General features: G+C 43.9%; 1 protein-coding gene across 2 annotated transcripts; it reads left to right on the top strand.

Moving 5' to 3' along the window:
- Positions 1–4,391: 4,391 nt before the first annotated feature.
- LOC117053767 lies at positions 4,392–23,784 on the top strand. 2 transcript variants are annotated; one of them, XM_033161901.1, is made up of 14 exons: positions 4,393–4,519; positions 7,886–8,171; positions 11,905–12,056; positions 13,625–13,684; positions 14,400–14,685; positions 15,119–15,270; positions 16,227–16,271; positions 18,455–18,544; positions 18,698–18,983; positions 19,766–19,920; positions 21,256–21,541; positions 21,910–22,061; positions 22,575–22,618; positions 23,562–23,784. In XM_033161901.1, exons 1-13 carry the CDS (start codon positions 4,441–4,443, stop codon positions 22,610–22,612), a joined length of 2,067 nt encoding a protein of 688 aa, XP_033017792.1. In that variant the 5' UTR covers positions 4,393–4,440; the 3' UTR covers positions 22,613–22,618; positions 23,562–23,784. The 2 variants fall into 2 exon arrangements, with proteins under 2 accessions (XP_033017794.1, XP_033017792.1); XM_033161903.1 differs by lacking the exon at positions 16,227–16,271 and having other exon boundaries at positions 4,392–4,519.
- The last annotated feature ends 2,350 nt before the right edge of the window (positions 23,785–26,134 follow it).

Below are 26,134 nucleotides of genomic sequence, written 5' to 3'. Positions count from 1 at the left end.
GACTCTGGGGTTGCGGCGCTCATCTCACACTATAGGGCGAGAGAGCCGGCGTTTGTTCGCAGACAGCTTCCGGGTCATGTGGCCAGCATGACTAAGCCACTTCTGGCGATACTTCAAAGCATCTGAAGAAGTGTGCATGCACACGAAAGCTCATGCTAAGAACAAACTTAGATGGTCTCTAAGGTGCTACTGGAAGGATTTTTTTTTATTTTTTATTTTTTTTTGCCATTCAACTGCCATTCCTCCCCCATGTTGAACAAAGCTGCCAAACAATAATCTTACTTTGTGCATCTGATAAAGTGAACACTCTCTCTCTTTTGCACAGCTAGTGTTTGTTCATAACTTGCAAACAGGTCCATCAGGCTGTTCCCAAGGCTGCCAGATTAGATTAAATCTTTTCGCCTTGAAACAATTTTGCTGCAGTTGAATAATGTTGACTTTCAGGAGCTGAAGTTGCTAGCCTTGAACTCTGTTGCAGAAGAAGTTGAACGTATATTGACAGTTTTCCAGAAACCACAAGGCAGCAGAGTTCCAGCTGTCTTTTGCTAGGCAAAATAAAACTATCTTGCATGCCTCCCACCCTGCTTTTACTCTTGGGTTGGGAAACAGGGGACATGGTCTTAAAACTGTTTAGGAATGGGTGCACCTGTCCATTTTAGTTTCTCTCTGATTTCCCTTCTTCCATTCTGAAGTTCCAATGATGCCAGCATGGGATGGGGGTCCCTGCATCCACCCACTCAATCCATTGGCAAAAACTGTTGCCTATTTACATATATTAACTCAGCCTAGTCTGCCTCACAGGCCTGTTGCAAAGATAAAAAGAGGGGAGTACAAGATACACAATCCTGAGCTTCTGAGCTGAATAGCAAGATGCAAATATACAACAAGGCGCAACAAATGTTTGCTGTTTCTCTCAGCAAAATAAACACATTCAGGGGGGAAAACACCCCCCACAATTTTGTCAGCCTCTATAAATAAAAAGCAACAACCTACAGGACTTTAACTTTCTCTTAGCTGTAAGGTGTGCAATGATTTTAGGGCTGCATTTGCTGAGTCGGAACAAAAAAACCCCTGGCACATCAGAATTTTTGCAATAAGGAAAATAAGGGGAAATGCACTGGGAATTGTGGTCCAGAACCTCTAGAAGAGTGGTTCCCAATTTAGGGGGTCCGTGGCCCCATCCCCCCAACTTTTTGTTGTTTTTGCATGGTAATATCACAAATTTTATGGTCTGTTTTAGCGCTATGTGATTTCTCACTTTATTGGACAAAAGCGCTTTTGAAAGCACACCGCGATAACGATTTGGAGCCGGCAAGATGCAGCAATAGATTGCTACTCACACCAGGGAGAACAGAGAGCCGATCTCAAGGCACTGCCAATATCACACAATGATCTCGGCCAATAACGCTGCTGATCTGAGCTGCCTTCCCTCACTCACGCTGAGGGAGACCAGGGCAGCTGATAATGGTGCAGCTTTCACCTCACAAGGACAGAGGACAGGACTGCTGATCGCCCCCACTTCAAGGCACCGTGGCACTACCTTCGCCTTGGCTCTGAGGCAGAGCAGCTTTCCTCAGTCAGCAGGAAAGCAGCAGCAGCCACAGTGGATGTGCATCTTCGCTGGCTGCCACTGCTGGCTGCCCCGCTGCTGACAGCAACTTGCCACCCACTCAAGCCATACAGTGGAGGTGACTCTGTTTCTTCCCCCCCCCCACCTGATCTCCGTGACTGCTCCTTCCCTCATCCTGTCTGATCTCAAATTTCAGACATTGCGCTATATCACGATGCTTAGCTGCTGATATACCACGATGTTGAAAAACAGTTATCGCTCAGCCCTAGTCTGCTTTTTTGTATACCTAAAATCCATTGCTTATTAGGGGCTATGCCACATTTCCCCCCAAAAAAAATTGCTTTGCAGAGGTAACTACCATAGTTAGCAAAATTTTCACAAATAGGGGGTCCATGGCTTGGATTTTGAAAAAGAGGGGGTCCTTAGTAATTAGCTAATTGGGAACCACTGATCAAGGTACCAAGCTGGTGAAGGCAGCCCTAAAGGTTTGCCTTTCAGAAGCCTAGCTCCACCGCTTCATTTGCAAAGCATTGCCCTTGATTTTCTTAATTACTGTATTTTTTTGTGTATTGAACGAGGTTTTTTGACTCAAAAATCATGTCAAAAAACTGGGGTCGTCCAATACACAGATAGTGGCATATGGGGGGGGGGGAGAGAGAAGCTGTGCACTGCTAGCCAGCTCATTGGTGGGAGTTCAAATTCCCCCCGATGCCACTGTGCACCGGAAACTATCTAGGGAGTGTTTCCTGTCCGCAGCTGCATGGGGGGAGAGGCTCAACAACTTTGGCCCATCTCCCCTCATTTTCCTAAAATTGAGTTCCCCAAAATAAGGGGTGCATCTTATAGACAGAAAAGTACAGCAGTTGCGTGGGGTGTGATGAGATAAAATCAAATGTGGGTCCATAGTAGTGTGCACCTTTTTGAGGGGGAAAGATTGTGTCTTTAGAATACTGTTTATAATAATGTCCCTTATCACTTCAGTTTAATCTGGTGAATTTAATGCAGACCTTCCCAGATATGATTGCACTTGGGAAATGCATGACAGAAAAACATAAGGATATAACTCACTCATGGGAAACAAACAAACAACTGAACAAGATCGGTGTAAAGATGATGACTAATTCCAAATGTATGATGACCAATGTCTGCGCTAAATGGGTGCTTTGTGCAAAGTTAATTGATGGGTCTTTGGAAGGAGGCTAAGGTAAATATGACATTAAAAGCAGGGAAAAGGCCAATGATAAATAATCATACCATTGGTTGAAAGTTCTGGCATCATGAACAGTATAACTCTGTGGATATAACATGGCTGATGCAACTCCATATTTACAGGCTTATGGCACAGGGAGAACAATGTAGTGGAAAAGTTTCAGACAGAACCCTAGCTATTTGAGTTCCCAAATATTTGGTCTCTGTCCTGAAACTTTCATGTGATTTCACCTTGCTGATCAATGTGGTGTGATGCAATATCTGTGTTTATTTATATGACTGGGAGAGTCAGAGAACTATTTCCATTTTACCTGTTTGTTTTTAAATTTAAGCACATAGTGGTCTCACAGAACACAAAGAGGAATGAAGAGGGTGGAGCAATGAGAGACTAGATGAAGGAGCCTGAGATTGTGTGCGAAAGACCAAGGGAAAAGTGCAAATCTTGAAGGATGACTGTGTTTCAGTTAGCTCATTGGTTTGGAAAGTGTGAATCAGACAGATTCCTTCTGCAAATGTGAACTGAATTATATTTCTCTCCTAACCTTGGAAGTGTTCTTGCTTCTTTTGCTTCTGCTTTGATGTTGTGCTAATATCTAGAGAGGGATTTTCCCTGCTACCCCACCCCTTGTCCTAGGAAGCCTTATAAGAAGCTGCTGCAGGAGAGGGACACTGAGAAACATAATGGGAGGGAGGTTTCTAGGACCAAGGTGAAACCGTGAAGCTCGGGGTTTTTTCTGTTGGATGCTGCATGTACTTTCAGTAATCTTGTTATGCAGGCTGGACCATTTGTGCAGGGGTTCCGTTCCTGACCCCTGCACTCAGAAGCCTGCCCTGCCCCAATTCCTCCCCATTTTTGGGCCACCTCCAGGTCAGCAGTGATGAACATGTGCATGACCGCACTTTGATCGGATGCGAGTAAAATGGTTGCTCTAACTTTTTTTCTGAAAGGAAGAACTGGACTTCTATTTATTTTCATTTCAGACCATATTTCATGTACTGTTTCTCATCTTTTACCTCGTTTACCTCAAACTCTAGGGACACAGGGCTTGCCAATCAGAAGGTCGGCGGTTCGAATCCCCGTGACGGGGTAATCTTCCTTTGTTCAGTCCCTGCTCCTGCCAACCTAGCAGTTTGAAAGCACATCAAAGTGCAAGTAGATAAATAGGTACTGCTCTGGCGGGAAGGTAACGGTGTTTCCATGCACTGCTCTGGTTTTCCAGAAGCGGCTTTGTCATGCTGGCCACATGACCCAGAAGCTGTCTGCGGACAAACTCTGGCTCCCACGGCCTATAGAGTGAGATGAGTGCCACAATCCCAGAGTCGTTTTTTGGCTGGACCTAGCAGTCAGGGGAACCTTTACCTTTACCTTTACCTCAGACTCTGGCCTTTGTCAACCCTATTTTGTTGTAACTGGCAACAGGTCAAATATTTCTTCAAGCCACAAAATTAACCTTTGAAATGTACCTTTGAATGGTCTTAATTTTGAACAGTTCTCTGATTGGAGGTGAGCAGCATCCACCAGAGTTGAGTAACCTCGTACCAATTCTGTTTGGGGCACTCAAATCAAGAGCGCTAATCACCCACAGAGGACCTCTGTGGGAAGTGGTCTCTCCTGAGCCTTGCCAGCCTCTTTTTACAGATCCTACACAAAAGAGGACACAATGCTTCCAAGAAGGACCCTGAAATATTGCCTTTCGCTGTTGTTTTTGACCATCCTGCCTTCCCGATCTGCGCTGGAGGGTGCGTTACCAAGAACTGGGTGTCTTTCCTTCCCCCTATTTTTCTTCACTGGTCTTTCTTTTTATTGTCCCTTGCTTTCTTTTTCCTGTTTCTCTTCTTTGTTTCTCTTCTTTTTGTTCTTTCTTTTGAGTCTGATGGCTGGGGCCTTTATTAATGTCCAGTGACTGTATTCTCATGGGGGTGGTAAATGGCAGACTCCTGGGTGAGAGACGGGGGAAAGTCGGTCTCCCAGGTGAGAGGCTGGGGGGAGAAATGAAGGATTCCTGGTGAGAGCTGGGACTCTGTGGGTGGTTAGTGCTAAGAATTACTTTTAAGAGATGGCTCTGTATTCTGCTTGCTTGATTTGTATTCTTGGTAGTTCTCATTTTACTGTTTTATGAATATTTTAAAATAAAGCCTTAAAAGCCAGCCAGCCAATGTTGTGTATTAAGTATGATATTCTGTCAGCCGGGTAGAGTAATGTCTTTTTTTTTAATATAAAGATTTTATTGGGTTTTTTTTCAAAACAAAGAACAACAAAACACATAACACAACACATACACAACATTCAAAACATAATGAAAAACAAATACAAACCACCGCCAAAAACACCAATAATTCTTTTTCTTGCTTATAAAACAAAAAAAAATAATTCTTGTTCGAATCTAGGTGGGGTGACTTCCCCCGTTTTCTCTCCTTTGGTTCCAATTCTAATTTATTTTAATAACTTCTAAAATTCAAATCATCCAAAAAATCTAAACAAACTTCTTAATCTTTACTTTTACTTCAAAATACATCCTATTACTTCTTAACTCAACTCTTATTTCTTATGTCACTTAAACTGCTGCTAATTAGACATTCACATATCTCTTCACTTGTTCAAATTCTTAAAATCTTAACACACTGACTTCAGGGTACCATAGTGAGCCATCCCAGTTATATTTTAAATATTCTCACCCTATCCCTTTTCTAACCATTTCCCTTCGCCATCTCGGGGTCTCCCCCCAGACATTTCTCCATCTCTCTCCAACAACAATGTCCAGAATGTCCTCTCTTTGTCTTTCCATAAATCCACAGGTCCAGACATAGTCCAAAAATGTCCTTGCAGGGTACTTCAGGGTACACAGATCATCACCTTCCAGCATCTCCGTTTCAAAATTCCGGTCATCTTCTAATTGTAGATTCACAAATCTTCTCCCCATCATTCCTGGGCTCTCACCCCAGAAATTGGATATAAATTGTTTTCTAATCCTGGGTCTCTCACCCCAACAGGATTTTCCTTCGTCTCGGAGTTGCATAGTCATTGTACTTTGTTTCTCAAAAATTCCCTCAAGTTCTCTGCCAAGGTTTCCTTCCAAATTAACCAAAGTCTCATAAGTCTTTCCTGTGGAGTATAACCTCTCCTCAACATCCTGGTTCAGCAAAATTAATTTCTGATTTAGCAATTCTAACTTCAAAAAAATAATCCTTTGTTCATGAGTCAATTCTGAGTCCAAAGCCAGTTTAAAAACGAAACCAATCATAGTGAAAGCAGGCATAGGGTATCAAGTTTCAGTATTTTTCCATCTTAAACCATAAGTTTCCGCCGCCATTTTCCCCAGAGTCAGGGTGAAAAGATTACATTCCAGCAACTTCAAGAAGAAATATTTCCATCAATTTAGTTCCCCTTAAGGGAATTCAATCAGTCTCACTTGTCAGAGAAAAACTCAATCGAAACTTTATATCCAGTACTGCAGCAGCAGTCACCATCGGAAACAATGTTATTTTCTCCGTTTAGCAAAGGGGAGGAACGGGCTTCCTTTTTAACGTCCCTCCCGGAGTGCCAATTGTCAAATTTAAATCCGATTAATCCCGTACTCACGGCCTCCGTGTTTCTTCATTTTTTTTCCTGATCAGGTAGAACGACGCGCTCATGCAGGCGGCAGCCGCCGCATCGCCGCCTGGTTGGGGCATTGCCTCCACAGCCCGGCGCTGGGGACCCTTCACTCCCTTTCCCCTTTTACAAGGAGATCGGGAGAAGAGCCCAGCGCCATAGCGGGCTCGCTGGAGAGCCCAAGCCGCGGGACGCTCTTCCCGCGGCTTATCGGAGCCCCGCTGTGCGGTAGCGGGGCTCCTACCCCCGGGCTGGCCTGGGTCGTCTCGCAACCGAAACGACCCACGACCGCCCAGCATGGCGTCCTCGCCGGAAGTCCGGGTAGAGTAATGTCATTGGTCAATTTAAAGAGTACAAGCACAATCCACAGCCTGATTGGGTCCCGCCGGAAAGTTTGAATATTATTGGTTCCCGCTTAAATGTATCTTTTCCCTCTGTACCAGTGTGTCTATAAATAGAGCTTTCCCTACCCCCTATCCCCCAGTCTTGTCCTAGCCTTACAATAAAGAGCTGTTCACTAAGAAGTGTTGCTGGACTTATTGCTACCAGAACCCACGACATAACAGCCAACCAACCAACCAACCCAAAGAAGACCGTCTTATTTCCTGCTGGAAATGAAAAGGACAAGTTCATTGCTATCCTGATAATTTCAATAGGGCTTCCTATGTGACTGCCAGCCTTTAGATTAGGTTCCCTGTTTATGCTAAGAAATAATTCTTAACAGTAGTTAATCAGAGTCAAGATAAATTCCCAAAGTACTCAATGTGCCCCCTTTCTTGGGAAACTACTGTTTCCCACCAGCTTCTGCCTCCCCCGGCTCTTTTGAATATGGACTACAGCTAACTCTTCAGCAACAATTCATAATTATGGGAACTAATGGAAGCACTCCTAACTTATTTACCTCAGAGTAAGCTGCATTGAACTATGTCTGCACAGGGGTTAGTTTAATTGACAATGGGACTTGAATTGGTCATAACTAATTTGTTACTTTGGCCACCTCATGAGAAGAGAAAACTCCCTAAAAAAGACCCTGATGTTGGGAAGGATGGAGGGCACAAGGGGAAGGGGACGACAGAAAACGAGATGGTTGGACAGTGTTCTTGAAGCGACTAGCATGAGTTCGGCCAAACTGCGGGAGGCAGTGAAAGATAGGCATGCCTGGCGTGCTCTGGTCCAAGGGGTCACGAAGAGTTGGACACAACTGAACGACTGAACAACAACAACTTGTTTCTTTGGTTTCAATGGGGATTTTAGTGCCACTAAAGTAAACCCCATTGTTTTAATGAGATTTACTCCAGGTAAGATAGTACAAGAATGCCGTCTTAGCCACAACTAACATTTTGATTTGGTTGGAGTATGCAGCTGTTGTGCTGCTTGTTGCAGTATCCTCAAGTTGAATATGACATCTGTTTAGCAGCATCATTACACTTCTAGTTTTATTTTGCACTGGAAGGTTTCATACTAAGGAATGAGGTATGGCAATAAAATGAAAACTTTCCACCTCTCTCTTTCAGTCTCCAATGTGGCCCTCACCGGAGAAGCTTTACAATCCAGCACCTACGACCATAATGGAGGAGCTATGAATGCCATTGATGGGTCTTTAGTAGGTGTATATACAGGGGGCTCCTGCTCCCACACAGATTATGAAAGTAATCCATGGTGGACGGTAGACTTGCAGGCGACGTATCTAGTAGTCCATGTAAGGATCACCAATCGGCAAGACTGTTGTACTCACCGTCTTAATGGGGCTGAAATCCTAGTTGGGAACTCCACAGAGAGAGGAGGCACAACAAACCCTAGGTACTGTATATTGATTGGATGTTTTCTAGCCAGGGAAGGAGAAGCTGCGGCCCTCCAGGTGTTACTGGAGTACCACTCCCATCATCCTTAGCCATTGTCCATGTTGGTTGGGGTTGTTGCGAGTTGGGAATTCAACAGTAATTTGGAGGGACACAGGTTCCTTATCTCTGCCTTACATATTGAGATGTCATGAGGTACAATTTTCTGTTTTGCCCTGTTTTTGTCACATCCAGGACTGTTTTGGCAGTTCACTGTCTGCCAAAAACTATGTCTTTGGTAAATAAATGCCAGTGGCGGGTGGCTATCAATTCTTGCTTCCACCCTTTCCCTGGTTAGAGAAACCCTTTGGAAAGACCCTCTGAAGAAGGCAAGTAGTGCTGATAACTGCATCTGTTTCTCCTATGGGAAATATTCCACCTGGAAACTTCTGTGATTGTCTCAAAAAGTTTTTTTAGGTTTTTTTTCCTTGGAAAATGTACAACTAGGCCAGGGGTCTGCAACCTTTAAGACACAAAGAGCCACTTGGACCCGTTTCCAAAGGGGAAAAAAACAACTGGGAGCCGCAAAACCATTGCGACATTTAAAACAAATATAACGCTGCATATATTGTTTCTTACCTTAATGCAATAATAATAAATAACGTATAGGAGCCAATGCAAAGTATAATTAGTAAAAACAACAAGAATAAGTTATTACTTTTTTGCATTGACTCAGGGGCGTACCCAGGATCAAAACTGGGGGGGGGGGCAAGCCATGGTCGTTCAGGTTGTGACATTTCAGCACGGAAAGGCGAATGAAACCAAAATTTTAGGGAAATTATATATAATTATAGCAGTGCTTTATTACAGTAGTTATTACAATTATTTGCTTGGTTTTTTTAAATTTTTATTCTAGTTACATGTCTTATACCAGGGGTGGCCAACTCCCAAGAAACTGTGATCTACTTTCAGCAGTGATCTACCCCCGTTTTTTTGGGTTCAGCTCAAAGTTGTTTTTTGGGGGGTGTGGTGGGTGGGAGAGAGGGCTTCCCCCTCTAAGATAGGTTGGCAAGCGAACTAATAAAGAAAGAAAAAGGGGGGGTGGGAATGGAAAAGTGGGGTGGAAAAATATAAATTGGGGGTAGGGTGGGGTGGGGAGAATATCTATTAAAATATGTAGTAGTTTAAAAAATAAAAATAAAGGGGGAAAATCTTTTTCTTCCTTTTCCTTTTTTTTGAAAACAAAAACAAAAGGGGAAGAGAAAAGAAAAAGGGGGGATAGAGGGAGAAAAGGGTAATAATAAAAATTCAAATAGAGTGGCTGCAGCAGCTGTGGGGGGTGTTTGTTTGTTTTTCGTTTGTTTGTTTGTTTTAAAAATGGGATTTCTCCCCTTGGATTAAAAAAGGAGGGGAGGAAGAAAAAGAGAGGGGGGTGGGAGAGCAAGCAAAAAAGCAAAAAAGCAAAAAACAGGTTTTTTTGGGGGGGGAATCACGCCAGGCACTGCAGCGCGCCGGCCTCGGGGCTCCGGGCCCCCGAGCCGCCCTTGGGGCCGTCTTGAGCATGTACACCGCCCGCAGCGAGCGCTGGCGAAGCACCGGTTGGCAGAGGTTTCAGAAGCAGCCTGGACGTTTTCGCCGCCGCTGCCCCAAAGCAGCTCTACTTCATCTTGTCAGCGACCATCACCGCCCTCCCGCCACGGCGACGCCTGGCCCGCTTGCTCCGCCCTCCGCGCGGCCGCTTTGAAAAGGATTCCGCCAGACAGGGGCCGCTCAGAACAGGGGCCGCTCCAATCGCCGCCACCACCTCCCGCCGCCTTTATTATCCCGACTCTTTTCTCTCTCTCTCTCTCGATAACTCGCAAAGCCCAGCTCCTTCTTCTCCCCGCCCTAACGCCACCCTCATTGGCATGTTCCCCTCAAACAGGAACAGGCATCCCGGCGGCTGATTGGCCGGACGAAGCATCGCTCTCCCGTGCCCACCTCCCGCCTTCATCCTCAGTGGCTACCTCGGCGGTAAGGCCCTGGCTCCGAGCCTATGCGCCAAGGCGGGCGATCTGTCCTGCCAATCGGCACGCCGAGGTGGTAAAAGCTCAGCCCTCCCCACACGCTTATTGGTGTGAAGAAGTCGCTTCCTCTCTCTGGGAGTGGTCAAGGTGGACATCAATCTTGGGTCTGTCCTCGGGAACCCCGAGAGGGCTGAGAAAGACCACCCAGCTGTTCAACGTTGATGCGGATTATTCATGGTTTTTTTGGCCCTTTTTTTTGCCGATAACCATTTAATTATTATTGAAAGGGCATTGAAAGGGGGCATGCCGGAGCCGCGAGAGACCTGTCAGAGAGCCGCATGCGGCTCCGGAGCCGCAGGTTGCTGACCCCCGAACTAGGCAATGAGTCAAACCAAAACCACATGTCTTGTATGAAGTTGATGTCTACATTAAAAGTGTTCTCTTGTGGCTTAAAAAAAAGTACATTATTTCATTTTGCTATCTGCTGTGGGAAAATTACATAATTTATGTAATTTATGTAATTTCGTATGTAAATTATATAAGTTACATTGTCCTATGATGCCACCCCATTCATTTATATGTAAAAGATATGCAATGCAAATTGGGGGATGTAATGTAATCAATTATATATTGTCTGTAGAATGAAAGAAGCCAAACCAAATATTCACCGGATCTATTTCTGTTCCACACATGGGGTGGATTTGTGAACTTTGGCCATTTCCACTTCTGTTTTTGCAACATCCTGTGGCACCCTTGCTTTACAGGATTATGGCACAGGGGAAAAAATGTAGAGTACAAGTTTCAGACAGATCCCTAGCTATTTGAGTTCCCAAAACATAACAAACTATCTGACCCGGCCACGCCTTGCTGTGGCTGATTTGGTGAAATGGAAAAGTAAGATACAGTATGAAAGAGAAAGCGTATGCTTACCTACACCTGATCTCATTGAAGTTCAGTCTGCGTGTTCTCCGTTTGCCCCTCCTGTTTTTGTCTTCATTTCTACAACTTATTATTGCTACTATTTTAGTCTATGAGGTTTTTTGTCCTGATTTTGTCAATGGCCTTCTTCGATGTTGTTGACGTGTAGTGGAGGGCTGCATGTTTGTTTTTATAGGAAAACGTTTATAGCTGTGCTAGGTTTGGTATCTGTAGAATGTAAGTACTTACAGACACTGATATGGTGATGGATCGCCTCGCTCTGGAGCCAGGAGAGGCAAGGCCCCAAATGTGAGTAGCGGCGTTGTCGTCTGGCCTCTCTCTACACCTGGTCGAGGCCGTGCCGCAAACCACAAAAATGGCGATTCCACCTGTCGTGGCTATATACCTGCTGGCGGAGGCAGCAGCAGCGTTTGCGGCTGGCCTGCCTGTTGATTGGATGGTGGCATTGAAGTCGGGAGAGGAGGAGGAGGGGTCAGAAATGGGTGTGCTGTGCTGTGCTGTTTAATGTCCACTAGAGGGCGCTATTTTTGCACAAAATCACATTTTTATCTGGGAAAGGTGTGGTATTTGTACAATCTAAGTACATATGATCGCTCCCATATGGCCATGGAACGTTGTGTCCAAATTTGAACAAAATCGATCAAGGGGTTACGGAGAAAGGCAATCGTTAACAAACATCCAACTTGAACGATTTATATATATATAGATATTTGCTCTCTTTCCTGAAATTTTCATGTGATTTCACCTTGCTGATAAAGCTCTTCAATTATTGTTTAATACCGTTTCTTGACGTTTTCTTTTCTTTTCTAGATGTGCTACAATAAGTTATTGGGACGCTGGGGAAACACGCAGTTTTTACTGCGAAGCGTCAAAAGGGCAGTTTGTTACAATTACCCTACCAAGGGCCGGATACCTCACACTTTGTGAAGTCCAGGTGTTTGGTCAGAAGATAGATTCGAGCGGTAAGTAGGAAAGATATTGGTATCTGTTTATGTGGAAAGATATTGGTATCTGTTTATGTGCAAAGAGACTGAGGCTGCATACATGCCATGTATTTAAAGCACATTTAAATGCATGCTCCCCCCCCAAAAAAAAAACAATTCCTGGGATCTGTACTTTATAAAATGGTGCTGGGAACTGTAGCTTTCTGTGAGGTAAATTACAGTTCTCAAGATTCTTTACAGGAAGTTACGTGCTTTAAATGGATGGCAAACAGATCAATAGGTACCGCTCCGGCGGGAAGGTAAATGGTGTTTCCGTGCGCTGCTCTGGTTCGCCAGAAGCGGCTTAGTCATGCTAGCCACATGACCCGGAAGCTGTCTGTGGACAGACACCAGCTCCCTCGGCCTATAGAGTGAGATGAGTGTACAACCCTAGAGTCATCTGCAACTGGAACAACTGTCAGGGGTACCTTTACCAGCAGAGGGGAGCCTAGCCGAGCGCCCTTAGGAATGCAGGTTGTCAAGGGAACTAACTTGAGCCAGCTGGTTCGCAGCCAGGTCCCTCAGGGGGAGGGCAAAAGGTGAGGAAAATTGACAGCCTGTCTTCTCAGGAAGAAGTTGGAGGGGAGCCGATGAGCCCATGGAGCCGTCGCTGGGGGAGGGTGTGTGATAGGAGGTGGAGGCAGAAACGTAAGGTGGAGGCAGAAACGCCAGAAGTCCTATTTAAATTGGAGGAAGGGTATGGACTCAGCAGAAGAGTAATCGTAATTCATGAGGCTGGCGTTATCTATGTATTTGGTGAATAAATCATCTTTTCTAATCAACTACGCTCTCTGTGTCAAGCTGGAGGCTGGATTCCTGACAGCAGGGTAGAGATGGAATGGTTCTTCAGCTAATAGAGTCTTAGAGTCTTAAGGTCGACATGTTCTAAGCAACCAGTACATGTCAACCTTAAGACTTTAAGACTCTATTAGCTGGCAAATTAATTTCACCTGGTATATAAACTTTAGAAATAAATCTATCCATAAGAGACTTGAAAAACTTGAATCAATTGAATCATCATTGAGTTCTTGTTTTTCTACGATTTTCTTCATCGCTTCTATCAAGAACTCCAACTTTTTTAGAGATGGAATGCAGAATAGAAGGGACTGCAGTGTGGAAAGCAGCCCTTTCAGAGCATTGGAAGTTAATCCCTGTTATCTCTGTTTCCCCAGAGATAATTCAATAACCAAGATTTATACCTTGGCTATCATTAATCACCACATAATAATCTCTGCCAGTAGAGAGTTGACTAGAGATATCTAGTCCACCATGTTTCCTCCCCGGAAGTCTACTTTCCCGGACTTTTGATTATGACTTTTATACGCTCTGCTGAATTTTTAGGATTTTATCTTTGCATGTTTTTAATTGTTGTGATTGACATATCATTCTTTTTCTCTGCATGCTCCTCTGATACTTTTATCAACGGGAGCCCAAGAAAAAATAAATAAATAAAACAAAACTTTCTAGACTGTGCTGAATGAATTATATCAGCAGATAAAGGCTCAGCTAAGCCTTTTGTTTCTTTTTATTATAAATTTCTTTGACAGCCGACCGTGAGCCAGAGAAGAACAAGCCACTCACACCAGGAGAACAAGTTAACACTTCTGGTAAGTAGACCATTGCATACTGCTAGTTGGGAAGGAATATTGCTGGTGGTGTATTCTTGTAAATGTAGATGCCAGTTTGAGCCACTTTTAAGCACTTTTTGCAATGTGAGTTCTTTAAAGTCACAAGTAAAGGCCATTTTCAGCGCTAATTCCTGATATCCTTTAACTCAAGGGAAGCTGTGGCTTTCCAGATGCCGCTGAACTCCCTCCATCTTTGGCCATTGGACAGTGGTTGGTGGTGATGGGAGTTGGACTCCAGCCAATCTGGAGGGCCATGGATGCCCCATCCCTGCTTCAACTGGAGATGCTGGTGAATGAATTTGGAACTTGAGAATTCAAGGCATTTGCTCACCCACTGAGTGATGGGCCCTCTCCTTTGATATTAAGACTAGCACTTTTAATTCATTCACAATTGCCAATAAAGAAATGCAGGATACAGCTATGCAGAAGAAAACAATTAATGGCCTATGATTACAAAGGGTTCCATGGTCCAAATCAAAACAATTACACCCCCCCAAAAAGAAGAAGATAAAAAGTAACCTTTAACTGTACTAAATCCAGACATTCACATAGACCTGCTGGACTTGACGCTCCTGAGCTGCTGTGTATGTATATGAAGTGAAATTAAACCAAATGGGGAATAAGCGATCTTGGGCTCATTGGATCCTGAACACTTTCAATATTTTTTTTCATGATTTTCTATTCTTTCTTATAGTCCCCAATGTGGCTCTTGAAGGGAAAGCATTTCAGTCCAGTATCTACAATGCACTTGGAAACCCTGAGAATGCCATTGATGGGTCTATAATTAGTGACTATATGCGTGGCCACTGCACACACACACAACTAGAATTTAATCCATGGTGGACAGTGGATTTGGCAGAAGAGTTTCGTGTGTCCAGGGTTAGCATCACCAATCGAGGAGACTGCTGTGCAAGGCGGATAAATGGGGCTGAAATCCGAATTGGAAGCTCGCCAGTAAAAGGAGGAATCACAAATCCATGGTACGGTAACAGAGTGATGATATTGAAGGGTCATACTTGACCTTTCTTCCTTAAGATCCTAAGAAGAGCCATGCTAGATCAGACAAAGGCCAAGATTGAATAGACTAGCACAGGCTTCCTCAAACTCGACCCTCCAGCTGTTTTTGGCCTACAACTCCCATGATCCCTAGCTAGCAGGACCAGTGGTCAGGGATGATGGGAATTGTAGTCTCAAAACATCTGGAGGGCCGAGGTTTAGGGAGCATGGTCTAGCACCTTATGTTCTGTAGTAGCCAACCACATGCCTGCTGGGACCCCATATATAGAACATGAAGACAACAGCCCTCTTCAGCCATTGTCCCTAGTAACTGATCATCAGAGACATGTTGTCTCTCACCTATCCTACAATATGACTTCTGTTTAATACTAACACACAAACTGGTTTCCATTCAAGGTGTGCGACAATCAGGTCATTGGTCTCAGGGGCAACAGCCTTTTTTGACTGTGGAAAAATGCGAGGACGTTATGTGACTATCACCATCCCAGGCATTCGTATCCTCTCACTGTGTGAAGTTCAAGTTTTTGGTGAAAAGCTACCTTCCTCGGGTAAGTGTAGGGGTTTCCTTGTCATGTTGTGGTTTGGTTGGCTGCTGATCGATGTTGTCCTTGAAAAGAAATGGATTGGAGATGTATAGGCTAGGAAGTCTTTAATGACAGGGGAAGTTCTGGAGAAGGAAGCCATCTCTTCTATGGGATGCTTCATGTCACATATGCTTCATTGTCTTTTAATAGCTGAAGTATCAAGTGATGATGTACACAAGATGTGGGGAATCTTTAGCCCATAGACCTATATTGGCTTGCTAGGCCTCCCTGTTTGGGCCAGGAAAGCCATACTCACTTGCCCTACAACAGACAACATATAGGTGACTTTAACATCTGCATGAATAAGATGCTGATGTCCTGAGGGAAAAGCTGTGCCTGTAAACCTCTGCCATGCTCTCCTAAAGGCATAGAAGCTTTATCAGTAGAAAGGTGGCAACTTTAGTTAGGACTAGAGATGTGAAGCCGTGGAAAAAACCCGGAAAAATTCAGAGAAAACCGTTTTTTCTGGTTTTTTCCTGAAGCCTTTTTTGTCCCCCCCCCCCGGAAAAATAAGAAATAGATTATGAGAAATAGCCTTTTTTCCAATTTTTCGGAAAATTTCTTATTTTTTCCAGAAAAAAACCACCTGGAAAAAACTGGGGTTTCCCCCCCCCCCAAGCTTCAAATTTTCCAGAAATTTTACATCTCTAGTTAGGACAAGGCTCAGAGTTCAATTGTTGACTCAGTCTAGAATGTTTGCACCTGTTCCTCCCTTTCCCCATACCCATTATATTCATTGACATTCCTGTGGGACACTGACAAAATTCTTCTCGACTTCTGTGCTATTTGGAGGTGTGTGAAACCAGTGATCACCATCAACCAAGTATGCTTTGTGTTATTTTAGTATGATCTGGCATGGCTCAGATATTTTTAATCACATAGGAAGTGTTGCTTAGATCTTCAATATATGTTTTGTCTAGGAGATGAAAAAGAGACCTCATCTGGAACTAGGCAAGAAGCAGAAGGTCAGTAAATGATCCTCACATTCATATGTTCCAAAAGCCTAAAACATTATATACAAGACATGAACAACCAGTATTTATTTAGCTGATTAGTTTGGATCAATATGGTAAATATGGTCTTTCTTCTTCACTTTAGCAAGCACTTCCAGCAACTCTACACTTGTCCCTCTTGTTCCTAAGCCTCTATAAGGTGGCTCATTTCACCTTTCAGGGCACAGCCCTCCTTCCCACCCAGCAATCCTTGTTTTTTTTTTTATGAAGAATTTATTAACATTTTCATAATACAACACATACCCAGACCCACACCTACAAATACAAAACAAATACAAATACACATAATGCCAGGATTCTTCTTCTTGCTTGTATACCTTACAAAAAAAAAAATTCTATTTCTGAATCTTGACGTTTGACTTCCCCCGCCTTTTCACCTTCGGTTTTAAATCCATATTTTACTTTCTTAACAGCTTTTCTCTATATAAAATTTAACTTCAGTTAAAAATAACACAATTCTCTTAATCATCCTAATATAACATAAATCTTAACAGAATATTCTTATAAAAACTAAACTTATTTCTTCTGTCCTTTATCATGCTGCTTTTAACTTAAAATCCAATATCTCCTTACTTATTCAGAATAAACTTATAATTAACAAACTTCACTCTCCGATTTCAGATACCATAACAGACCATTTGGGTTTTACATTTAATACTTCATCCCACACCCCCTCTGTCCATTGTCTTTCTCTGTCTTTCGCCAGAATCCATCCTCCAGTTGTCTTCTTTTTCCAAATGTCCACAGATCCAGGCAGCGTTCACAACAGACCTTGCATCGAGCTTCAGGGTACACATCACATCCTTCCTGGGCTCCTCCGCTTCTTTATACCATACTTCTACTTCTTGTAGATATCTTAATTCCATGTCCCTTGCCCCCGAGCTCCCACCTCGGGGTCTGGATATTATAAATTTTCCCGTTCCAGGGCTGCCACCCCCAGAAAACGGTTCCTTTTCCCAGAGTCGCCCAGCCATTTCAGACCATCCTTCAAGCACCCCTTCCAGCTCTTTGCCAAGGTTTGCTTCCATTGTGTAAAACTTTTGAAAAGCCTCCTCTGTGGGAGATAGATCCTTTTTATTTATAATCCCACTCAAAACTTGCAATTTCCGATTAAGCAGTTCCAGCCTCAAGACAGTAAACATTTCTTCATCCTTTAGACCAGAGTTCAAAACAAGTTCGAACACAAAGTCCAGCATTTTGGAAGGGAGGGTGAGTGTCAAATTTCAATTCCTGTCTCTTCCTTCCTTTGTTTCAATTGTTTCCCATGTCAGTCCAAATTTTCCATCGCCATTTTTTCTGAAGTCAGAGTGTAAAGTCCAAAACTTTAAATGGAGATATTTTCTCCCCACTTAATCCCCAAAGGGAAAACTCAGTAGTCTCAGTTTTCAAATTCCAAGCACTTTGTATCCATTATTGTGGCAGCAGTCACTTAAACTGGTTACTTTCTTTCTCTCCCGAAGGGAGGGAGGCAGGCTCCCTTTCCTCTTCCCCCCAGATCGTTCCAAAGGTAGAAAAGTAAATCAAATACTCACAGCCACCGGGTTCTTTCAGATCGCTAAAGACAGGTAGAACTTAGACGCTCATCACAGGATTTGTCGCCGCATTTACATCCCGGTTGGGGCATGTCCCCTATAGCCCGGCTCCGTCGTCCCTTCACCCCCACTCCCCCTTTACAGGGGGAGCGAGGGAAGGGTTCGGAGCCACAACGGGCACAGCCGGGGAGCCCAGGGTGCGGGACGCTCTTCCCGCACCCCACCGGAGCCCCGCTTTGCGGTAGCGGGGCTCCAAACCCCCGGGATGGACTGGGCGCTTCGCAGCCGAAGCAGCCCACGAACACCCGCAATGGCGTCGCCGCCGGAAGTCCCAGCAATCCTTAAGGCAATGACCTGGGACCCTTCAGATCTTATTGGACTCTAACTCCAATCAGCCCCCACAAGCATGGCCAATGGCCAGGGATGATGGGAGTTGGAGTTCATTTTTTTCTTGGAACTAAATTTGCTTCTTGGAGCTGGATTCACCCTGAGCTCATTAAGGCTTGCTTCCTGGTATGTTTGCTTAGAAAAACAACAAGCACCCAGAATGAAATCATTGTCATATATTGCTAATCTTTAACTTACATTTATTTCTTCCACTAGTTTCTTCACCAATTGAACAATGGGAAAAGCCAAGAGAACCCAAACAGCCATGGGAAGAAGCAAAAGAGAAGTGGCAACCCTACACAACAGGTAAGCTGACCTTTGTACTGAAGATGGATGTGAAAGATAAGAGCTGGTGGTGTATGTATTTTGTTTTTATGGATTGCATAGGAAACTGGATAGTTTTGCTAAGCTGTTTATTAGTTGAAACACCTCTCTTCCTTTGGTTTTTTTTTCTTGTAGTCTACAATGCAGCTCTTGAAGGAAAGGCATTCCAGTCCAGCATCTATGACCGTCTAGGATCTGCTGAGCATGCCAATGATGGCTCTACATCTGCTAACTATTTGCGTGGACACTGCACTCACACCCAACAAGAAGCTAATCCGTGGTGGACAGTGGACCTTAGGGAAATATTTGATGTGTCCAGTGTAGTGATCACCAATCGAGGGGACTGTTGTGCGGAAAGGATAAAGGGTGCTGAAATTCGAGTTGGGGACTCTGATGAGGAAGGAGGCATCAGAAATCCCAGGTATTGCCAATGTCAGCTACCTAAGGATGCGAGGCCTAGGACTGGTCTGATTTAGTCAACAGGCCAATCAAATACGGGAAAGCAATGATAAAGTACTTCTTAAAGCATTAACTTTATTAGAAGAATAAGCAAGACACTTTATTCATCAGTAGGTTTTATACTCGTGGCAGCTATTGCCAAACAAGTTAGTCTACCAAATATGCCAAATATACTTGAAGAACTTGCCTGTTGCCTTCTTAGTACAACTACCTTAATAAACAGAATTTTGCTTTTTCAGTGTTTGCAGTTACTTTGTTTCATTCCAGGTTCCATGCATTTTTGTAATGTGCTGCTGTAAGCAGCGTTCCAGAATAAAAGTCAAATGCAACAAGTGTTTTGTAGCATTGTTTAAAGTTATAATAATGCTCTATTTTAAAAAAAGAAATAGACTCTTTCACACTCAACAGATGACTAGCTTTTTTAACAACAAGAATACAAAGCTGAAAATGAATGAACTGCAGCTAAAATCTTACGTTCATTTTTCACATGGTCTAGTCCTCATCTGAAGACTGCAAAAAACAAAACCAAATAATACTTGGTCGGTTTACTGGCTAAGTGTGAATGGCTAAGTGACAGTATTTGACGAGTGAATTGACTGGTATCCTTGCCCTATATTGGGTAAAGCATTTGTTCACATAAGACCTTGTTCATGCTTGGCCCTCATCCCCAGTAGGTATTGAACTTGTTACTCATTTTATGCTTTAAATCTCTCATTAAGGCTAACATACTGGTTTCTTTTCAAGGTGTGCCACCATCACTTCATTGGGTTTGGGAGAAACAAAAAAATATGACTGTGAAGGAAAGATGGGACGGTATGTGACTATTACCATTCCAGGTGAAGCCAAATATCTCACCCTCTGTGAAGTTCAAGTTTTTGGTCACAGGAGAGCTCCCACAGGTATGTATAAACATTTCCCAACAAATACCTGAGTTGGTATTTGTTGGCATAATTCCTTTTTGCTGGAGAAACAGTTGTCTGAGCTGGGTATGGGCACTGTCAGGTGTCTGAAATAAGAAGTTCTTAGTACTCTAGGCTGGAATATATTGTTACGGCTTTGAGGGCTCATTCTGGTTGATGATTCCCTTCAAAATCTGTGATCCTGCATATATGAGGTTAGACTCTACACAAGGAGACCCGTCAAACCAGTTACTTTGTTCAGGTAAGTACTGCCATTCATATTAGAAAGACTCATGTCTCACAACAAATGTAACTGATCTGTAGAAAACACAACCTGATAAAGAGACAATGCATGTACTTTTGTAAACTAAGAAAACCTTTAATAAAAATTATTTTTAAAAAGAAAAGAAAGAGTTTGCCCTGTTGCCATAGAGACAAAGCGGGGTAAACTCATTCACCTAGTTGGAAGTGACACCACTTTGTAAGGTAGAAGAAGAATAGCCAGGGTTTGGGGTGTGAGTTTTGGCTGCTGCTGGAAGATGGACACACGGAGGCATGTATGCTTTGTACTGGACCCAAAATGGAGTTAGGGCTTCCATGGAAACCCAATGGAAGGAAACATCTATTGGAGTGTTAATGCTGCAAAGCCCTTTGTCTTGTGCTCAGGTGTATGTATTTATAAATGCAACCATATATCCTAAAGACATCACAGTCTCCAAAGATCTTCATTCCAAGGAAACTGAACCCTGGGTAAGTGGCAGCACACCTGGAGTCCCTTGCTGCTTGGAGATTGGGGTGCACACAACAATATCCATTAGCCTTGTGACATTTGTCTATCATCTATCTATCTGTCTATCTATCTATCATCTATCTATCTATCTATCCTATTTATTTTTCCCTAACAGGGACTTAAGGTGGCTAACATGTAAAATAGGAACAGCTAAAAACACTGGGGGAAATATCATTAAAAACAATTAAGTTTAATATCTCTATCTCTTTCTCTATCTCTGTCTCATCTACACACACTCAAACACACTATCAACCAAGAAAAAGGGCCAGTCACCAGATGACCATACCATGGGCACGTCCATATTGGTGACTCATGTTGCTATGCAATCATTTGTTTCTCTACTGAGAGCTACAAGTTGAATTTTGTGTGTGTATGTGTGTGTGTGCGTGCGTGCGCGCGGCTCGCACACAATCTGCTATGTTGCATCCACACTAGTGGGTGTGGCAAAGCTGAGATAGGGACACTGCATTGTTCAAGCAATATCTGGAAACCCAGAACCAGTTTTCTTGTTTAGTTGTGTGAGCATTACTTTTCCTTTCCTGCAGTTCCCAATGTGGCCCTCAAAGGTGAGGCATCCCAGTCCAGTACCTACAACCGACTAGGAGTTGCAAAGAATGCCATTGATGGGTCCACCTCCACTAATTTTATGCGTAGATCATGCACTCACACGGATAGAGAGCCGAATCCATGGTGGGCAGTGGACTTGAAGGGAGAATATGATGTGTCTAGCATAAGCATCACCAATCGAGAAGACTGTTGTGCAGACCGGCTGGATGGGGCTGAAATCCGCATTGGCAACTCCTTTGAGAATGGAGGTTCTGCAAATCCCAGGTACCTGCTGGTTTAATTTTCTCAAGGGGATCACAAGAATCAGGCACAGAGAAGACAATAAAATGGGAAAGATGAGAAAATGCAGAAACCACAGATTAAAAATATATCTTTGTAATACAATGATCTCCCACTATTCATCTGTATCTTTTATTATTTTCAGTGTGGATCAGGTTGACCAGTGGTCAGCCAGATGTGAGTGGACTACAACTCCCATCACCCCTGACCTTTGGCCTCTGGCTGATGGGAGTTGGGTCCCTGCAACATCTAGAGGTCCACTGGTTAGCCATTCCTTGCATAAATCATGTTGCAGTTGATGGTGTCCTTCAGTCACCTAATATTAATAAATATGAATGGATTTCTTTTTCAAGGTGTGCCACTATCACCTCACTGGGTGCTGGAGAAACCCGCAATTACAATTGTGGAGGATTCAAAGGGCAGTACGTGACACTGACCATCCCAGGCACTCAGTATCTCACCCTGTGTGAAGTCCAAGTGTTTGGTGTGAAGGTGGATTCATCTGGTGAGTAAAAAGTTTTCTTGGGTGTCAGATCTGGCATGCATGGTGGCTACCCTTTCTTGGAGATGCTTTGGTTCTGGAGAGACAGTGATTTCTGTGGAGTAATGTAACATCTTAGAGTTTGCACACACTTCTGCCCTGGGGGAAGGCAATAGGATGAGAAGAAATGTGGATAAGCCCTTAGTGGTGCAATTGATGCCTATCCCCATTTGGTGATAACTGAGCACGAGGATCAGCATTATTGACAGTAGGCATGAGTTCAGCACTAAACGGTTCTAAAACAATTGTGCTTCTAGTCAAGACATACCCATTTGGAATGCACAAACTGTGAAAGTGAATGGGGACTTTTATCCCAACACCCAAAAAGAAGCCACCCTAAAGAGACAGGTGGAGATTGGGCAGATGGGGACCCTTTCCCCTCACCATCTGAGGAAGCTCAATGTTGTCAGAATAGGACACTTCTTGTTGTTTTGGATGTAGACACATATAATCATTCTCCCATCTTGAATTCTGTAGGACATCCAGACATCCCATCTGAAAAGGAAGAAGCATAATTGAAAGTAAGTTCATTTCTCTTAAAATTCACAGATCTCAAAGCTATGGCTCTACCATTTTTGCAGAGGTCTACAAGGACTGGTTCTGAACTCTGCCTTGGAGACTGATTTTTGGGTGAAATTTTGGGGTTCCACTCAGACAGGTTCCTCAAATTTGGCAGGGAGGCTTGCTTCAAATTGGCACCATTATTTCACGTGCTTAGGAGCTACAAACCTATAGGGAGGGGAGTTTTAGGCTATGCAGGTCTGACTTCAGTCGCATCTTTCCCTATAAGAACAAAGACCTCAGGAGCTGAATCAGAGAACTGCCTCTTTGGTCAAATGTTGTGTTTATGGTGATATATACATTTATTTTGATATAAATCTGTCCATGGTTTTAATGTGTGACAGCTGTTTCATTCATATGTATCCTTCCATATAGCAAATAAGACCTGGTAATGTTCTATTGCTTCAGATAGGCAAATTTCCAGTTTGCAAGATTTGCGAAGGATTGCTCCTAACTGAATTTCATATCGTTATCTCTCTTGAGTTTATTTTATTAGGCAGAAAACCCTGTGTGTGTTTTTTTTGTATTGTGTGCTGCTTGTAGTCCTTGTGTATCCTTGGTGAACTTGTATAATTCATACAGAGGCGGAAGATACAGTATATATTATTTCAAAAGAAATGAATGTGTGAACTAGCCTTAAAAAGTAGTGGTGTGAACAACACTTTTCTAATAAGACAGAGGACGGTTAATATTTTAATTATTAGTTTTAATAACCTATATTGCATGTTTAATATTGTTTTGCAGTACAGTATGTTGTCCAGGGAATGTTTGTGGATGGGTAGCTACAAACATGTAATGAATGAAATAAACAACCCTGGAAGGTTGCATCCAAAGGAGAGCACAAATCCTGCAACCCACAAATCACTCTGGTATCTCAGCTGCCTTATTTTTCTTTTCGCATAGATTACATTTCATGGGACAGCAGAAATTGTGAAACCAAGAGCCCCTACCTTTGTAGATCGACACCACAAATTATCGTTACTGACTGCTAACAAGGAGGAACCCTGGTTGGCTGTCTAGAAGAACCTGCACCCAGAGGGATGTCAACTCCTTCCATGACTGCTAAACTCACCTGCTACTCATCTATAGGCTGAAATCCAAAATAAACAGTAGAACTTGCAACTCTGTGTGGCTGGGTGTGTCATCTGTTACAAGATGGGGAAACGTATTCCTTGATTTTTCTTACCTATTACATTTATTTAAATAGTCATAACCCTTACTTTTACAAAGTGGTGGTGTACCCAGCAGAAATAATTTAGATAGCAAACAATCTCGGGGGTTGAACCCAAGACCTTCTGTGTGCTGTGGCCCTTCCTGTTGAAGATACTCACCTGTCCCACCTGTCTTCCGTCATGGAACCCTGTGATTCTCAGGTAGTCACATGTCCAGGCAGTTACTAAACCTAGACCTAGCTACTTCAAAGTGATTGTCTCCTGTGCCTTCACACCATAATAAAAGGCTAATAATAGCACAGTGCACACTGATGCATTTATTAATTTATTGCATTCATACCTCACTTTTTTCTTCAAGGGGCTCAAGGTGGCGTACATGGTTCTCCCCAGGACCGGTGCTAGGGCTTCTGGCGCCCTAGGCGAGACCAATCTTCTGGCCAAGCAGACCAAGGGCTTTAGCAGAGACGCAGCTACTCTCCCGTCCCACCCCCTGCCCCCCGCCAAAGCCTGCTTTAGCGGGAGCCGGGGGCTGGGGTGCCTCAGCATCCTCCAGCGGGCAGCCAAGGCGGCAGCCTGCGGGCTGCTGGGCAGCGGGCAGCCCTTGGTCTGCTTGGCGCCCATGCTGGATGGAGCCCAGCCGCTGGCCGGCCTTCAGCGGGACATCGCAGGCTCCGGCCCACGAGGAGCAGGCGCTGCTGTCAAAGCGCGGGGCAGCCGCTGGCCCACGAAACACCGTGGAGACGAAGAGGGGGAAGCAGTAGCTACGATGGCAGCGGCTTCTCCAGGCATCTCCTGCGCGCCTGACAACTGCCCCCTACCTCCTGCACGCCCGGCAACTGCCAGCCTCGGCCTCCAGAGGGCACGCCGCCGGCCAGGCAAAGAGAAGTGGGCGGGTGCAGGCAGGCCAGCAGCTCCCACTCCATTTTGGCGCTCTAGGCAGTTGCCTAGTTCGCCTAAATGGACGCGCCGGCCCTGGTTCTCCCTGCTCAATTATGCTCCACAACAACCCTGTGAGGTGGGCCAGGCTCAGATGCAGTGCCTGGCCTAAGGTAACCCAGTAAACTTCATGCCAGAGCTCCAGTCTCTCAGGTGTTAGTCTGACACAAACCACTACACCATGTGGTACTGTGTTCTCTCAGTACCTTTGGGGGCAAAGAGCAGCAGGTGGAAGGAAATTAAACCTGCCAACAAAATGGCATGTTTCCATGGGGCCCTTAACTTTATCCCACAGAGAGCGAGAAAAAGCTGTCTTTAGTACATTGTACAGTAAACAGAAAAGCCCATGAAGACAAAAACAGCACAGTGTGCTTGCCTATCAGGTAGAGAGGGACACATATGTCAATTTCAGTTTCTCTCATTTTCTCATTTTTCCAGTCTTTAGTTTAGTTCCTCACATCAGTATCTGTGGTTTTTTAAAAGTACTAAGAAAATTGAACAACATTTTCCTTCAAATTTAACCTACTGTGCATATTTTTGTGTGCATCTTGCCCATACACAATGCCTGGTTGCTTCAATAAAACCTTCCCAAGTGGAGGGCATTTGGAAGAACCCCTCTGGATTTCTGTATAAATATACCGTAACAGAGATATAATGCATGAAACTGCAGCATGGCTCATGGGATTTGTTTCTGGGTAGAATATATATGAGCGAAAACCAGTCATGTTATTCTGTGGTGGCAAAACATATTTAGAATGAGCAAAATGGTGATTCTACCCAACAGGTGAGGCAAGGGTTGGTTATGCAACTGAGCTTGGCTGTGGACCAGATTCTCCTTATTGGGTGTCATCCAGAGGTTGAATATAACCCCAGGAGCTCCAGTCTGCTTGGTTGAACGAGGTTACTCTAGGCAATGGTTATTTGACATCACAGATTGTACTGCTTGTCTCCTATTGCCATTCAACTGCCATTCCTCCCCCATGTTGAACAAAGCTGCCAAACAAGAATCTTAATTTGTGCATCTGATAAAGTGAACACTCTCTCTTTTGCACAGCTAGTGTTTGTTCATAACTTGCAAACAGGTCCATCGGGCTGTTCCCAAGGCTGCCAGATTAGATTAAATCTTTTGGCCTTGAATCAATATTGCTGCAGTTGAATAATGTTGATTTTCAGGAGCTGAAGCTGGTAGCCTTGCCTCCCACCCTGCTTTTACTCTTGGGTTGGGAAACAGGGGACATGGTCTAAAAACTGTTTTGGAATGGGTGCATCTGTCCATTTTAGTTTCTCTCCGATTTCCCTCCTTCCATTCTGAAGTTCCAATGATGCCAGCATGGGATGGGGGTCCCTGCATCCACCCACTCAATCCAT

The sequence above is a fragment of the Lacerta agilis genome, chromosome 10 (assembly GCF_009819535.1).
Source record: "Lacerta agilis isolate rLacAgi1 chromosome 10, rLacAgi1.pri, whole genome shotgun sequence".
In the NCBI taxonomy this organism is placed as follows: domain Eukaryota; kingdom Metazoa; phylum Chordata; class Lepidosauria; order Squamata; family Lacertidae; genus Lacerta; species Lacerta agilis.
Note: the sequence above shows the minus strand (reverse complement) of the source record. Positions and strands in the feature narration are given on the sequence as shown.

Excerpts from the sequence above, each read along its gene's own strand:
- LOC117053767 (XM_033161901.1), top strand. The coding sequence starts at position 4,441 with ATGCTTCCAAGAAGGACCCTGAAATATTGCCTTTCGCTGTTGTTTTTG. Across the intron at positions 13,685-14,399 it reads AGAACAAGTTAACACTTCTG|TCCCCAATGTGGCTCTTGAA; the intron begins GTAAGTAGACCA and ends TCTTTCTTATAG. Across the intron at positions 16,272-18,454 it reads AACTAGGCAAGAAGCAGAAG|TTTCTTCACCAATTGAACAA; the intron begins GTCAGTAAATGA and ends TTCTTCCACTAG.